At 40.8% G+C, this 15,339-nt stretch overlaps 1 protein-coding gene across 5 annotated transcripts in view; it reads right to left on the bottom strand.

Annotated features, from left to right (window-relative positions):
• The window catches only part of LOC105478822 (myomesin 1), a 178,900-nt gene that overhangs the window by 40,832 nt on the left and 122,729 nt on the right, over window positions 1-15,339 (bottom strand). For all 5 annotated transcript variants that reach the window (XM_011736457.3, XM_011736454.3, XM_011736455.2 and 2 more), the window contains 3 exons: window positions 9,188-9,314; window positions 5,640-5,824; window positions 1,558-1,672 (listed from right to left, as the gene is read on the bottom strand). In XM_011736457.3, the coding sequence (XP_011734759.2) occupies window positions 1,558-1,672; window positions 5,640-5,824; window positions 9,188-9,314 (427 nt within the window). The remainder of the gene's footprint in view (window positions 1-1,557; window positions 1,673-5,639; window positions 5,825-9,187; window positions 9,315-15,339) is intronic.

Consider the following 15,339-nt stretch of genomic DNA (forward strand, 5'->3'; position numbering starts at 1 on the left):
AATATAATTGGGTGATTTAAAAACTTGTACAAATTTATAGGGCATATATGCAATTCCATTACATGCCCAGATGGAATAGTGGTTAACTCATGGCTTTTAGGGTATCCATCACCCCCCAAAAATGCACATGGTACCCAGTACGTAATTTTTCATCATCCACACCACCCTCAGCCCTTACCCTTCCGAGTCTTCAAAGTGACAAACTTTATTATCTCTCATTTCCAGTGCTGGTTTTTTTTTTTTTTGAGACAGGGTCTCACTCTGTCGCCCATGCTAGAAGGCAGTGGTGAAAACATGACTCCCTGCAGTCTTGACCTCCTAGGCCCAAGTGATCCTCCCACCTCAGCCTCCCAAGTAGCTGGGACTACAGGCACTCACCACCACATCTAGCTAATTTAAAAATTTTGTAGAGGTGGGGTTTTGCCAAGTTGCCCAGGCTGGTCTCGAACTCCTCTTGCCTCAGCTGCCCAAAGTGTTGGGATTACAGACGTGAGCCACAGTGCCTGGCCTCTGGTGCTTTCCTTTACACAACTTTAATGAACTGAAATATATGATAGCTTACAGGTTAAATGATAAAAAAAAAAATCATTATGTAATGATCTGAAACTAGTTGGACAGTGAACACAGCAAACTTTGTTCTCATAAGAAAGGGCAAGACTGTCTTCTCTAGTAATCATGGCATCTTTGAAACTGGGAAATGAGGGCTGCCTCGAATCTATAAACCATTCAGTTGGGACCACTGTTAGTTTAGCCCAGAGATCAGCACACTATGGCCCGTGGGCTGAATCTGGCCCATTACCTCTTTTTGTAAGGGCTGCAAGCTAAGAATGGTTTTTATATTTTTAAATAGTTGAAAAAATTGAAAGAAGATTACTATTTTAAAACACAGGAAAATTATACAAGATTGAAATTTTAGAATGCATATAGCACATCATATTATATAATGCATATAATGTGCATGATAAAGTTTTATTAGAACACAGTCATGCTCATTTGTTTATGTGTCCTCAATGGCTTCTTTTGTGTCATGGCAGAGTTAAGAAGTTGTGACAGAGACCACAGGGCTTTTGAGTGAGAAATATTACCTGGCCCTCTGCAGAAAAAGTTTGCTGACCTCTGGTTTAAACATAATAGCCACAATTACATAAATCCTACTTTTGTTTAAGGATTGTGCCCACTAACTGGGCTGCTCTAGCTTCCCCTATGATTGGGAAAATATTCTTAGGAGACTTAATGGCCAGGGTGTAATAGGAATAACATTCCAGGAATGAATGCGGGGAACAGTTGGTCCAGGAAGCCTAACTTGATCAAGAACTTCCGTGTTTTTAGATGCGCATCAGAACAGCCCCTAGACTACATCAAACCTGGCTCAACCCTGTCCCGAGGTGCCTGTGATGGGACGAATGACTGTCATGTTCTAAGATCATTACTTATCAATTACATTCAGATAGTACACATTGATGATTTTGAAAATTGGGGGAAAGCACAGAAAGGCCAAACGTTAGTTCAGTATCTCACACAAATAGGATTAGTTTTAATGAACAGGTGAAAGCCCACCTGGACGGGTCTCTGCCACAACAGGGCCAGCAAGGTCAGACGGCTTCCCAACTCCCGCCTGGTTTATGGCTCGAACACGGAACACGTAGCTGACGCCCTCCTTGAGGCCTCGAACCTGGTAGAAGCAGGTGTAGAAGCAATGGGTGTTTGATGAAGCAGTGGCCGTTTTATGTCATTTAAACAGATGGGGCTGTTTTCCTCTGTAGTAATGATTTAGTGACCTAGTACCAGGTATACAAGACTTGTGGTCTAGACTTGATTCTGTCAAACACTAAGCAGGTGACTTTAGCTGCAGATGATCTTCTCTCTGGACCATCTGTAGATAGAGAGGAGTTTCCAATATCCATTCTCACGCTGATGTTTCTCCGTTTTAGTTAATTTAGTGGCTACCAACATCAGAAACAGACTAGTGTACGTAGGAGTCACATGTGTTAGCCACTGCATTCTTTGGTAAAAAGGACAAAATACAAAGTGCTCATTATAGCATATGTCACCTTATCCCCCGATCCTTTTGAGATATTCCATGAATAATTTCAGATGAAATTCTTGGCAAAAGAGGAGAATTAAAAGCATGAATCGCAAACACTTTCCATTTGTTTAAAAGCATGTTAAACTAGTAGAACCAAAACAAACAATAATTGTTCCTGTATATTTAATATAGTTATTTCTTACTAAATAGACACGAAATTAACACAATTGTGAGTTTGAATAATTTGTGAATAATCAAAGTGTACTAAAATTCTAAATCCTCAAGTTTTTAATAAGCAAGATGTGTGCTGAGAATCCACTACATATGTGCCACTAAGCTAGAGTTACGAAGAGCTGTTAAAAAAAAAAAGCATTTATAATTTATTTTTGTATGACAGTCCCACTTCGTGTGTATATATACACACACACACACACATATATATATATATACACACACACAGAAACATTTCCTTGTAATAAAAATAGAGCAATCGCCAGGTACCTGACACATATGCACCTGCCACCTAGGTGATGACATATGGCTGTGAGCCAGATATATATATACACACACATCTGTGTGTATATATGTGTATATATGTGTGTGTGTGTGTGTATACATATGTATTTTTGAGACAGAGTTTCACTCTGTTGCTCAGGCTAGAGTACAGTGGCACAATCTCAGCTCACTGTAGCCTGGACCTCCTGGGATCAAGCAGTCCTCCGGCCTCAGCCTCCTGAGTAGTTGGGACCACAGGCATGTGCCAGTACACCAGGCTAACTAAAAAAAAAAAATTTAATAGATACGGGATTTCACCATGTTGCCCAGGCTGGTCTCAAACTCCTGGGCTCAAGCAATTCTCCCACCTCAGCCTCCCACAGTGTTGGGATCACGGGAGTGAGCCACCATGCCTGGCTTCCCACTTAATTTTTTGTAACTTTCTTAGGGTTTTGAACAATCTCATTTCTATTGTCAATACTGTTAATGTTTTATCAACATTTTAAAATTAAAAACATGTGACTTTTAAAAGCTATGTTATGTTTTAAGAAGGAATTTATTATACACAGAGGGCATAATTTTTCCCCAAAATGTTGTGATAGAGACCAATATCCAAAATGTGATTTAAATCAAACAATGTTAGAATAAAGTCATTCAATTAGGTGAAGTGTTTGTGATCATGTATTTAAATGAGGTATATATTAAATTATTAGGTTTTTAATCTAACTAATTGTATTGTGTTTACAACAGAATGTCACTATTTATGTAGTAATAGCCTTCACTGGCACTAACGGAGTTTTGAAATGGATTTTATTCTGTAAATGAACTTTAACTTAAATGCATAGAGTCTGACACATTTAAATTCTATGTTTAGAAATAATGTCAGGAAACTGTGGATTTCCAGAACGACACAGAAACATTTCCTTGTAATAAAAATAGAGTAATCACCAGGTACCTGACGCATCTGCACCTGCCACCTAGGTGATGATATATGGCTGAGTCAGATTTCTGCAACATGTACAGGCAGTATATTCACATTCCAGTGTCTGGTCCCTGCGGTGACAGGGGCACTCTCCACTCTTCCATGACCACAGGGGCAATGACCACTGGCCTCAACAGCACCACAAATATGTAATCGAGATCATCGATGCAGATCTATTTTCCTTTTTTTTGAGACAGAGTCTTGCTCTGTTGCCCAGGCTGGAGTGCAGTGGTGCAATCACAGCTCACTGCAGCTTTCGCCTCCCTGGTTCAAGCAATCCTCCCACCTCAGCCTCCTGAGTAGCTGGGACTACAGGCACATGCCACCACGGCCAGTTAATTTTTTGTATTTTTTTTATAGACAAGGTTTTGCCATGTTTCCCAGGCTGGTCTTGAACTCCTGTGCTCAAGCCCAGATTTGCCTACCTTGGCCTCCAAAGCCCTGGGATTATAAGCGTGAGTCACCGTGCCTGGCCTACTTTCTTCTTTGTGCTTCTTATGTTTAATTTTTCATTCAAATTGTTAGTTTTATAATCAGAAAAATAAAAAAGATTACTTTCACTTTAGAAAAACTGTTGATAAAGTGTAAGAACTCCCCTTATGGAAGTTCGCTTCCAGGTTTGTTAGGCATACTTGATCTCAGTCTCTTTCTCTCTCTTAAAATTGCCTTTATTCTTTTTCTTTTTAAAAATGAGTGACATTAACCATTCTTTGACACATTTAAACTCTACTTCTTTTTTTTTTTTTTTTTTTTTTTTTTTGCTTGCTTTTTCACCTTTGTTTTGTTTCACCTGAGTCAGTTCAAACCTCAGGCCCTTGGCTTCCTCTATGGTGGCAGATTGAAGACTTGGAAATTTTCATTCCAGCCATATACACCTACCACCATCATCTAGGATGTTCCCGACCTTTATTTTACACTGTACTTTGGGGGTTTCTTGGAATCCAGGGGCCTCTGGACTCATCTTGACAGCAAAAGCATCATAGGCTCCAGTCCTTCCTTGAGCTTTTCTCTTCCTCATGAAAAGATGACCTGTCTTATCTCTTCAGAGTTTTGCAAGAAGCTGGATTGCTGATTGGCATATGCTAAGTTGAGTTAACGGCATGTTGGGTGTAATGGTTTATGGGCTGTATCTCCTGGAGGATATATTTACATAGTTTAGAGTGGCTGGAAATACCTTAACCCTGGAGAGTGGCTGACAGACGGAAGGGACTTAGTTCATGAAGCAGGTCAGGGAGAGATCTTTTTGGCCAGGTACACTTTGAATATCTTCCAAAGCTCACCTTATAGGCAATGACCTCTGCTGCCAAAAGATATGACGGTGCAAACGCAGTGTGTAACATCCTGAGTGACTGTGGTGAAGTCAGTCACATTTCATTCTAAGTAGTAAGTCATGCAATCATATTTCCTACAGTTTCTGAGGCCCTCTTGGGGAGTCAGGGTCTCCAGATGCCACTGCTAACACTAGGGGGAAGCGTTCTTTAGAAATTTCCTTTTGGTACAAATGAGAGATTCGGTGGCTACGGCAGAACAGTGTTTGGTTGACAGAGTTAGGAAATGGTTCATTGAGCACGCTAGAGGAACCTGAAAGGCAGTGACATGGATAAGGGGGGTGAGCGAACCTGTTCCACTAATCTCTGAGAGCTCATGTGAGAACCAGCCTGAGGGAGGAACTAACGTGAGACAGCAGTGACTTGAGAGGACCAGTAGTCACAGGCTTCCTGGTGTGAACTTTATAAAAACAGCACCCTCAAATCAACCCCCGCAGAAAAAAGAGGAATGAAAAAATCACCTTTTGGGGATGGTAAGCAGTAAGGTTTTAAGACTATGAGTAACAAAAACGTGTAGTGGGTAAGTTGAGGCAAGGAGAGAAAGGAGAGAGGAAGGAGCTGTTGCGTGCGTTTCAAAGCTGTGCTAAGGAATTCAGGTTAAATATAACCAAACTGTTGCAAGCATCAGAAACTTCTCCCAGCCCCAACCTCTGCCAATGGAATCTTACCAGGAGCCCAGTATATGAAACAGATCAAAGCAGAGAGATTCTGTTTTATCTTGCTAACTTTCAAGTTAATATTAGTAGAGCCATTTCCCCCCCCCCCCTTTTTTTTTTCAGGGAAGCTCTAGAACTGAGCATCCTCTTACCTTCAGGTATACGTTTTTAATTGCCGCCTCATTGAGCCCTCGCCACTGGTCCTCTTTGGCCTTGGCCTCCTTCAAATCCACGAAGTAACCAGTGACTGGAGTCCGCCCAGAGTGGACTGGAGGCTTCCACTGGAGAACCAGGGAGTCCTTCCTGACTTCACTACACTTGAGACTGTGCGGTGGTCCTGAGAGAGAGAGAAGCCAATGAGGAGAAATCAGAACATAGAAAACTCAAGTCTCCACACATTTAGAACTACTTGTAAGTCTTAAAGCTAATCTAACACTGGTGTTCTTTTTTCAAAATTTAGCATTCCCAAGAAAATAAGTATTCTGTGGTCATTTCCTGTCGTTTCCACACTGCTACATCAGCCCACCGAGTCCCTTTAAGGGTGGCAGGCAGGTAAGGCCACTCTGAGGTGCCTCTCAAAGGGTGGACCCAAAACTTCCCTTCAGGCCGTTCTCAGGCCTGCATTAGTCTTAAAGACCTTTTATTGAAACAGTTTGATTTAGCTGCAGATTCATATTTTTTAATTTTTATTTTTAGAGACAGGGTTTTGCCCTGTTACCCAGGCTGGAGTGCAGTGGTGTGATGGTAGCTCACTGTAACCTTGAGCTCCTGGGCTCAAGGGATCCTCTCACCTTAGCCTCCTGAGCAGCTGGACCTACAAGTGTGCACCACCACACCCGGCTAATTTTTTAAGTTTTTGTAGAGATAGGGTCTCGCTGTGTTGACCAGGCTGGTCTTGAACTCTTGGGTTCAAGTGGTCCTTCTGCCTCAGCCTCCCAAAGTGTTGGGATTACAGGTGGGAGCCATCACTTCTGGCCCCCCGTTTCAGACAATTTTTGAGTGACAGCCTAAAATTTCCCCTTAATGTCAAATAGTATAAAGAAAGCAGCTCTATCTGATGGCATATGAATATACGGAGTAATGGCTCTTTCAAAGGAAAAAGCATCGCTCCCAATCAGAGGGAAATCTTCCCCCTAAAGAGTATGTGCAGCCCGCAAATGGGTAAAAACAAATGATAGGTTATGGTTTACAAAATCCTTTTACCAAAGTAAATACAATCAATCCTATGGGCCTGCATCTGCACTAAATACTGCCAGGTACCTTACATTCATTTCTCTCTCTCTTCCTTAAGACAATTAACAGAAAGCTCAGCGAGGCCAAGTCACCTGACAACCCTCTGCAGGGAGAAAGCCAGAATGTGGCCTGTATGAATGCTATTCACACTCTTGGCAAATCAGAACTACTAAGCGATTGCCTGTATCTTTGCATGACCACCAGCTGCTATGCAGGTGAAAAATTCATTTATTTTTTCCTTTCTTTTTTTTTGGTTTTTTAAATAATGACTGACATCTAGCCAACCAATCAAAATCACCTGAAGTGACTCACAGTAGCCTGAAAGCCAACCTGTAGAAGGACATACTCTGTTACGCCATGCTTTGGTGTTTTGTAATTGATAGTTCAATATTTGTTTGACCCTTTACCTTGGTTTCATGGCCACAAATATGTGTCATGCTTGCCTTCCGATGTTTTGTATAAAGCTGTATTTAAATATTAATGCCAAATACCTCACACGAATGTGGCATGTTCTGTTTTGCGAAGGGCTTTTATAAACATGATCTTGTGTCACCCTTAGAACCCAGGGAGGCGTCTAGATTGGGAGCAGTATCCCTGCCTTACACACAAGGAACTATGCTGTCATTTCCTAGCAGCTATAGTCTAGGGACAAGCAGACCTAGTTTCCTACCCTAATTATGCTACTTGTTACCTCTGTCACCCTCTGGGCATCGTTTAACCTGAGTGTCAGTTTTTTCATCTGTCAGACAGGATGACAAAACATTCTTACTGTTTTCTTCCGTAGGGGCTTTCTTGAAGTGAGACTTGCCTAACAGGACTCAGTAAGTCAAGGATGGGACTGAGAAGCCAAGATGTCAGGATGGTGGGGGGCTGCCCCCTTCATTTTTTCTCTAAGTTGAGAGTGCTTACCTGCAACCTTTTTTTGTCAATTGCATCACTTTTTTTTTTTTTTTTTTTTAAAGAGAGAGCCTCACTCTTATCCAGGCTGGAACACAGTGGTATGAACACAGCCTTGACCTCGTGAGCTCAAGCAATCCTCCTGCCTCAGCCTCCTGAGTAGCTGGGACTACAGGCGTGCACCATCATGCCCAGCTAATTAAAAAACATTTTGTAAGAGATGAGGCCTCACTATGTTGCCAAGCCTGGTCTTGAACCCCTGGGCCCAGGCAATCCCCCTGCCTCCTCAGCCTCCCCAAAAACTGGGATTACGGGAATGAGCCACCGCACCCAGCCAACGACATCACTTTCGATCAAAAAAAATTTCTACAGGCCTGCTTGGAATTTCTTAGTCTCTAGTCAATTGCATTTCACTTTACTCAGGAATTGCAAGAATCTGAAAACAGACCCACTTTTACGCAGGTGGCAGAAAGGACTTGAGAAATACCATCTGGCCTCAAGGAACTACAAGCAAAGAGCAAAGTGTTTCTCTCTCTCTATTTGCAGAAGTCGAGAGAGCACCTGAACTGCTCTTGAGTTTCTCTTGGAATCTTGTGATTCACACCTGACAGAGGAGTTCAGCAAAGGCAACGTGATGGTCTTCAAGGGCAAAGGGTTTCAAACAGAGGAAGGGGGTGGCACCAGGGACATAAAATCACCCACCACATACCTCACTATTGCTAGTTTAAATCTTAATGGCTTAGTAAATTTGCATTCAATTTTTATTTTATTTCATTTTGTCTTTATAGCTCTGTAAGAGTTATAAGCAAGGTAAGTTCCCCCTCACCCCCATCCTCGCCCCACCTCCCACTTTCTTCCCTGCCCACCCAACCACTCCCTATGATGACCTCTGAAGGACAGTATTTGCCAGGTTCCAGGAACTTTCTTTTGGTTCAGAGTTTGGAAAACGTGTAGAGAGAAAGGGCTGGAAAAGTCAGTGCCGAGAGGCAAGCGGAGACAGGTCAGCCTTAAACCGTAGACAGGTGTATGAAATCTATCCGTGTGATATGATGAAGGGCTGAGAGGAGGGAGGAGAGCCCAAGAAGCCATGTAGCTTGGGTATGGAGGGATTGATTTTGGGGAGCTAATAAATGAGAACCTTCCCAGCAGCGTGACAATATATGAGAACAAATAAGTGCAGGGAGACGTGTTTGAGACATTTTGCTGTGGGATATAAATTAGATGACCTTTAAGTGGCCTTTCAGAAGCAAAAGCAAAGATTGGAATTCCTTTTAAACATTGATTTGCACTCAATCCAGCTGCCTCTGTTAATCCTACTCCTCACACAGGCTGAGCGGTGAGGGCTCTAGGATTTACTTGGAACACAAACACAAAGAATTTATACTCAGTTTTACATTGCTATCTATTATTTAATATTATCATTAAAATATTTTAGGTAAACACGAGGGGCCAAGAGAATTCTTTTCCCTTAAATGTTGACCATATAGTTCTTTGAATTTCGTTCCAGGTTGTAGGTTCTCTTGGAGGAAATTCTGAGGTGCAGTGTGGAAGCACGGTGTCTGTGGTTTACCTGGGACGGCGATGGTCCACTCTTCACACTTGAAGCATTCGCTTACTGCAGAGGGCACGCCCAGCCCAGCCATGTTCATAGCTGCCACTTGGAACTGATACACCATGTTTTCCTTCAAGTTGCTAATCTGCAACATTGACAACATCACAGATAGTGAATGTTCCAGGTTTGTTTTTTTCTACTTGTTGAACATTTTATTTATTTACCTTCCATGTCAGACACATCTTAGGGTGACCATCAATGAGTCACACCACTTTTGTAATCTCCTGGGTGTGGATGAAACTGTGACCTCCTTGTAGCCTACAATAGAATGTGGCAAAGGGATTGGGAGATCAAGTCCTGTGATTGTGTCACCCCATATGGCAAAGGAGAAAAGATATTATAGATGAGGGTCCCTGATCAGCTGATTTGAGGTTAATCAAAAGGGAAATTGTCCTGGATGGGCCTGATGTCATCAGGTAAGAACTCTTACAATGGGGTTTGGGCCCCTCCTAAATAAAAACATGGTACCACTGGCCTTGAGGAGGTAAATGTCACACTGAGAGCTGCCTACCCACTCACATTTGGAGAAAGGCAGCATCTAGGAGTGGAAGCGTCAGTCCTACAGCTGCAGGGAAGTGAATTCTGCCAACAACCGGAGTGGGCTTGGAAGAGGAACTCAATGTGAATGTGGCTCAGCAGACACCTACATTGCAGCCCTGTGAGATCCTGAGCAGAGGACCCCGCGACGCTGTGCCCAGAGCCCTGACTCAAGGACACTGATATAACAAATGTGGGTTGTTTTCGACCACCGAGTCTGTGGTAATTTGTTATGTGGCAATAGAAAGCTAAGGCATGTACAGGTGAAATTTAAACGAGTTCTAAGCTGGGAATCAAAATGCTCAAGTTATCATAATGTTTCTGCTCTTTACTGAGTAACCTAATATTTTTTGTGTCACTCAGTAGGAATTGGGTTGTTGAGGGTAAATATACATGATAAAATAATAAATGTTAAAACATTTGCAAAATAGAAGTGACAGAATATATTAGTGTGAAAAACATTTGTAGGAAGCAGCAAACTATAAAATATGTAAAATGTGACTGACAAGAGATGGAAAATACAGTAAGAAAAAAAAATAGACATTTTCTTTCTTTCTTTTTTTTTTTTTTTTTGAGACGGAGTCTCGCTCTGTCGCCCAGGCTGGAGTGCAGTGGCGCAATCTCGGCTCACTGCAAGCTCCGCCTCCCGGATTCACGCCATTCTCCTGCCTCAGCCTCCTGAGTAGCTGGGACTACAGGCGCCCGCCACCGGGCCCGGCTAATTTTTTCTATTTTTAGTAGAGACGGGGTTTCACCGTGGTCTCGATCTCCTGACCTTGTGATCTGCCCGCCTCGGCCTCCCAAAGTGCTGGGATTACAGGCGTGAGCCACTGCGCCCGGCCAGACATTTTCAACAGAATATCAGATGAAAAAGAACAGAGAGTTTGTAAACTGACAGAAAGTCAGAAGAAATTACACAGCACATGATGCAGAAAGACTCAAAAATGGGAAAGAGAGAAAAGTTGATTAACAGACATGGAAGATAGAGTGAGAACATCAAACATATGTTTAATTAGTTTTGGGAGAAGTGCAGAGAGAGAGAAAATGAGGGAGCAACAATATTTTGTGAGACACAGAATTTTCTAGAAAGATCTTCCGAAAAATCTAACCCACAGATGAAAAATCCTCTTCCCCCTAAAATCCTGGGTAGATATATTTTTTAAAAACCCACATCTAGACCCATAGTATTTTAGGTATAGCACACCAAAGATAAAGTGAACATATCAAAAGCTGTCCAAGAAAAAAGGCAAATTACCCTCAAACAAGCAAGCAGATCAAGAGTTGAATGTCAGTGGCAACAATAGGCCAGAAGATGGTGGAATTACATCTTCAAAGCACTTAATTGAAAGCAAATAAAGTGGCAAATATATTGGTAAGTTGAATCTATAAAACAATAATAACATTGCTGTTTGGATTTTAAAAAGAATTAAAACATAGACACATGAAAACACAATAGCATGCGAGTTGGGAAAAAGGTAAAGGGGTAAAGTTTTTAAGGCCCTTCTGTTTCTGAGATAAGGGTAAAACAAATGAAATAACTTCAGACTTCAAGTTGCACAGTCACCAAAACCAAAGAAACTCAGAATCTATAACTTTTAAGGTAGTGTAGAAGGAAAAATTGAATAATTTTAAAAAATGAGTCAAAAATAATCAAAAAAGGACAGAAAATGAAACACAGAACAGGCCGGATGTGGTGGCTCATGCCTGTAATCCCAGCACTTTGGGAGGCTGAGGCGAGCAGATCACTTGAGGTCAGGAGTTTGAGACCAGCCTGGCCAACATGGTAAAACCCCGTTTCTTCTAAAAATACAAAAATTAGCCAGGCGTGATGGCACATGCTGTAATTCCAGCTACTCGGGAGGCTGAGGCATGAGAATTGCTTGAACCTAGGAGGTAGAGGTTGCAGTGAGTCAAGATCATGCCACTGCACTCCAGCCTCAGCACCAGAGCAAGACTGTCTCAAAAAAAAAAGAGAAAGAAACAGAACAGAAAGGACAAATAGAAAGCACAAAATAAGATGATTAGATGTTTTTTTAAAAGTAATCAGTAATAGCAAACAAATGACAAAGACTGTCAGGGAGGAAAACACAAAATTTAACTCCGTGCTATTTTTAAGAGACACATGTAAAGCAGAAAGTTACAGAAAGAAAGTTAAAGGATGAGAAGTTACATGTCATGCAAACATCACCCCACCCCAAAACCCTAGTGTATCTATAGTAATAACAGGCAATATAGACTTTAAGGTAAAATGTATTAGTAGTGGTAAAGAATCACTTTGTATCCATTTAAAAATATCACTTCAAAATACATAAAGCAACATTTTAAATGAGTGAATTTTATGGTATGTGAATTATATCTTAATAAAGGGAAATCATCCTGCATTTTTTCCTTCCTGTACTATCCTTGTCGGATATCAGTATTAAATTAATTCTAGTCTCAGAATAATCTCACTCATGAACATAGAAGCAAAAATCCTAAACGATAATTGGCAAACAAGATCCAGGTGATAGAAACAGAGTATATATAGTCTCCAAATTGAATTTATTCCAGGAATGCAAGGTTGTTTTAACATTAGACAATTACAAGAATATACCAAATTAAAATAAAAGGGAAAAAATATATAATCTTCTCAATAGTCCCAAAAAATGTTTTTGATAATTTTAATTAACTGTTGGCAAACTGGGAATAGATGGAAACTTCCTTTAAGTGATAATAGATGTCTACAAAACACCTGTAACACACAACACGGTATTTAATGGTGAAATGTTGAAAAATTTCCCTTTAAGATAACTATCAAGCCTAGAATGACCAACATCGCCACTTTAAAAAAGAAAAAAAAAAAAGAAAATTTGAGACGGTATCTCGCTATGTTGCCCAGGCTGGTCTTGAACTCCTGGGTTGAAGCAATCCACTGCCTCAGGCTCCCAAAGTGCTAGGATTACAGGTGTGAGCCATCATGCCCCCAGCATCACGACTTTTATTCAATATTGTGCGAAAGTCGCTATGCAGAAAGTAAGGTAAGAAAATGAAGTGAAAGGTATAAAATTTGGAAATGAAGAAGTAAACTGCCACTATTTGCACATGATACGACTATACATAGAGAGACTCCAAGAGAACTTAAAGGTAACATTCAAATTATTTTAAAAATTTAACAAAAGACTATATATATGGCCGGGCGCGGTGGCTCAAGCCTGTAATCCCAGCACTTTGGGAGGCCGAGACGGGCGGATCACTAGGTCAGGAGATCGAGACCATCCTGGCTAACACGGTGAAACCCCGTCTCTACTAAAAAATAAAAAAACTAGCCGGGCGAGGTGGCGGGCGCCTGTAGTCCCAGCTACTCAGGAGGCTGAGACAGGAGAATGGCCCGAACCCGGGAGGCGGAGCTTGCAGTAAGCTGAGATCCGGCCACTGCACTCCAGCCTGGGCGACAGAGCGAGACTCCGTCTCAAAAAAAAAAAAAAAAAAAAAAAGACTATATATAGTAATTATATGTGAAATCAATATATAAAAGTTATATTTCTCTTTACTAGCAATAAAAACCGATACAAAAATATACTGGAAATATATCATCTCTATTAAAAAATAATAAATGATATACAAACCTCTGTAAAGAATCGTAAAACTTTAGTGAGAGGCTTGAAAGAAGACCAAAACAAATGAAGAAAAAATAACATGTTCATGGATTAGAAGGTTCAATATTTTTAAAATGTCAATTATTCCTTAATTTATTTATAGATTCAATGAATCCTCAATCAGAATTCTAATGGGTTTAGTTGGGTTGAATGTAAGCTTTTTTTTATTGTTGCTTTCTTTTGTTTTGTCTTACTTCTTCTTCTTATTATTATTATTCTTTTTGGTAGAACTTGGGACCCTAATACTTAAATTTATATCAAGTGCAAAGGGCTAAGAGTAGCTCTGGAAAAAGAATAAACTGGGAGACCCTGATCTACCAATCATCAACTTTACTATAAAGTTATAATTTTTTTTTTTTTTTTTTTTTTTTTTTGAGACAGGGTCTCGCTCTGTCATCAAGGCTGGAGTGCAGTGGCATGATCTCGGCTCACTGCAACCTCCACCTCCCGGGTTCAAGTGATTCTCATGCCTCAGCCTCCTGAGTAAAACGTATAAAAGTAGCTGGGATTACGCATGAGAGCCACCACTCCTTGCTAATTTTTGTATTTTTAGTAGAGACAGGGTTTCACCATGTTGGCCAGGCTGGTCTCAAACTCCTGACCTCAAGCGATCCACCCAGCTCAGCCTCCCAAAGTACTGGGACTACGAGTGTGAGCCACCATGCCCGGCCTATAAAGCTATAATATCCAAATCAGTGTGGTATTCACCCGCTGTTAGACAAACAGACCAGTTGAACAGCGTGGGAAGTACAAACACAGACTCATGCATATAAGGAAATGATATATGATACAGATAGCCTGGCAGAATAGCAGGCAGATGGCGAACTTTTCAATAGATGATGCTGGGACAAATATGTCTCTGTGGGGGGGATTAATTTTGATGCTTAACTCACAGCATATACAAATATAAAGGTGAATTAATGACAGAAATGTAAGTGGCAAAATAGTATACCTTTTAGAATATAATCAACTATAGTATTTCCACAATCTTGGAATACAGAAGGCATTTCATCAAAAAGGCACAAAAATCACTAAGGACAAAGCAAATGTTAGTAAATCTGACTACAATGAATTTGATGTTAAAATTAAAGTCAGAGAAGACGTGTGCGACTTACAGAATGTAAGAAATCCTGCAAAGGATTTCTATTCATAACATGTAGAGAACTTTGCAAGTCAAGAAGAAGGCATCAGAAAAATGGGCAAAAACCTTGAACAGGCATAAAAGAGGATATTAAAATGGACTGTGTACATAGGAAAAGATGTTCAAACTCATTTGACACTCAGACTGTCAAAGCTGAAAATGTGTGACTAGACCAAGTGTTGGCACGGATGCAGAGCGGTGGGAATTCTCACACACTCTTCAGAAGACAGTATGGAATTATCCATTAAAGAAGAAGATAAACAGACCCCCCAACCCAGCCATTCGACATTTAAGTGATCACCTAGAGAAACTGGTGCACTTATGTACCAGCAGATAGATGTATACAAAAATGTTCAGAGCTATGTTGCTTGATGTAGCTAAAAATGCAAAAATACCCCAATAGCAATAAGAATTGAATGAAAGACTATATTGTGATATGACCACATAATGGAATACCATACCACCCAGTAATGAAAAAGAATGAGTTATAGCCACATGCACTAACAGGGAAGAATCTTAAAAATACAATTTTGTATAAGCGCAGTGGCTGATGCTTGTAATCCCAGCATTTTGGGAGGCCGAGGTGGGCAGATCACTTGAGGCCAGGAGCGAAACTCCATCTCAAAAAAAAAAAAAATGCAATTTTGTTTTATGTATTCTCAGCATGTGTATGATATTTCATAAATTTCAAATGTTAAATTGAAAGAGCAAGGTGTTGAGTTGGGGCAAGTGTCATCCCTGGCCTCACCCTGCTCTGAACCCTCATGGCACGAGATTCTGTGAGTGTTAAGAGGTGG

Source organism: Macaca nemestrina, chromosome 19 (assembly GCF_043159975.1).
Source record: "Macaca nemestrina isolate mMacNem1 chromosome 19, mMacNem.hap1, whole genome shotgun sequence".
Taxonomy (NCBI): Eukaryota; Metazoa; Chordata; class Mammalia; order Primates; family Cercopithecidae; genus Macaca; species Macaca nemestrina.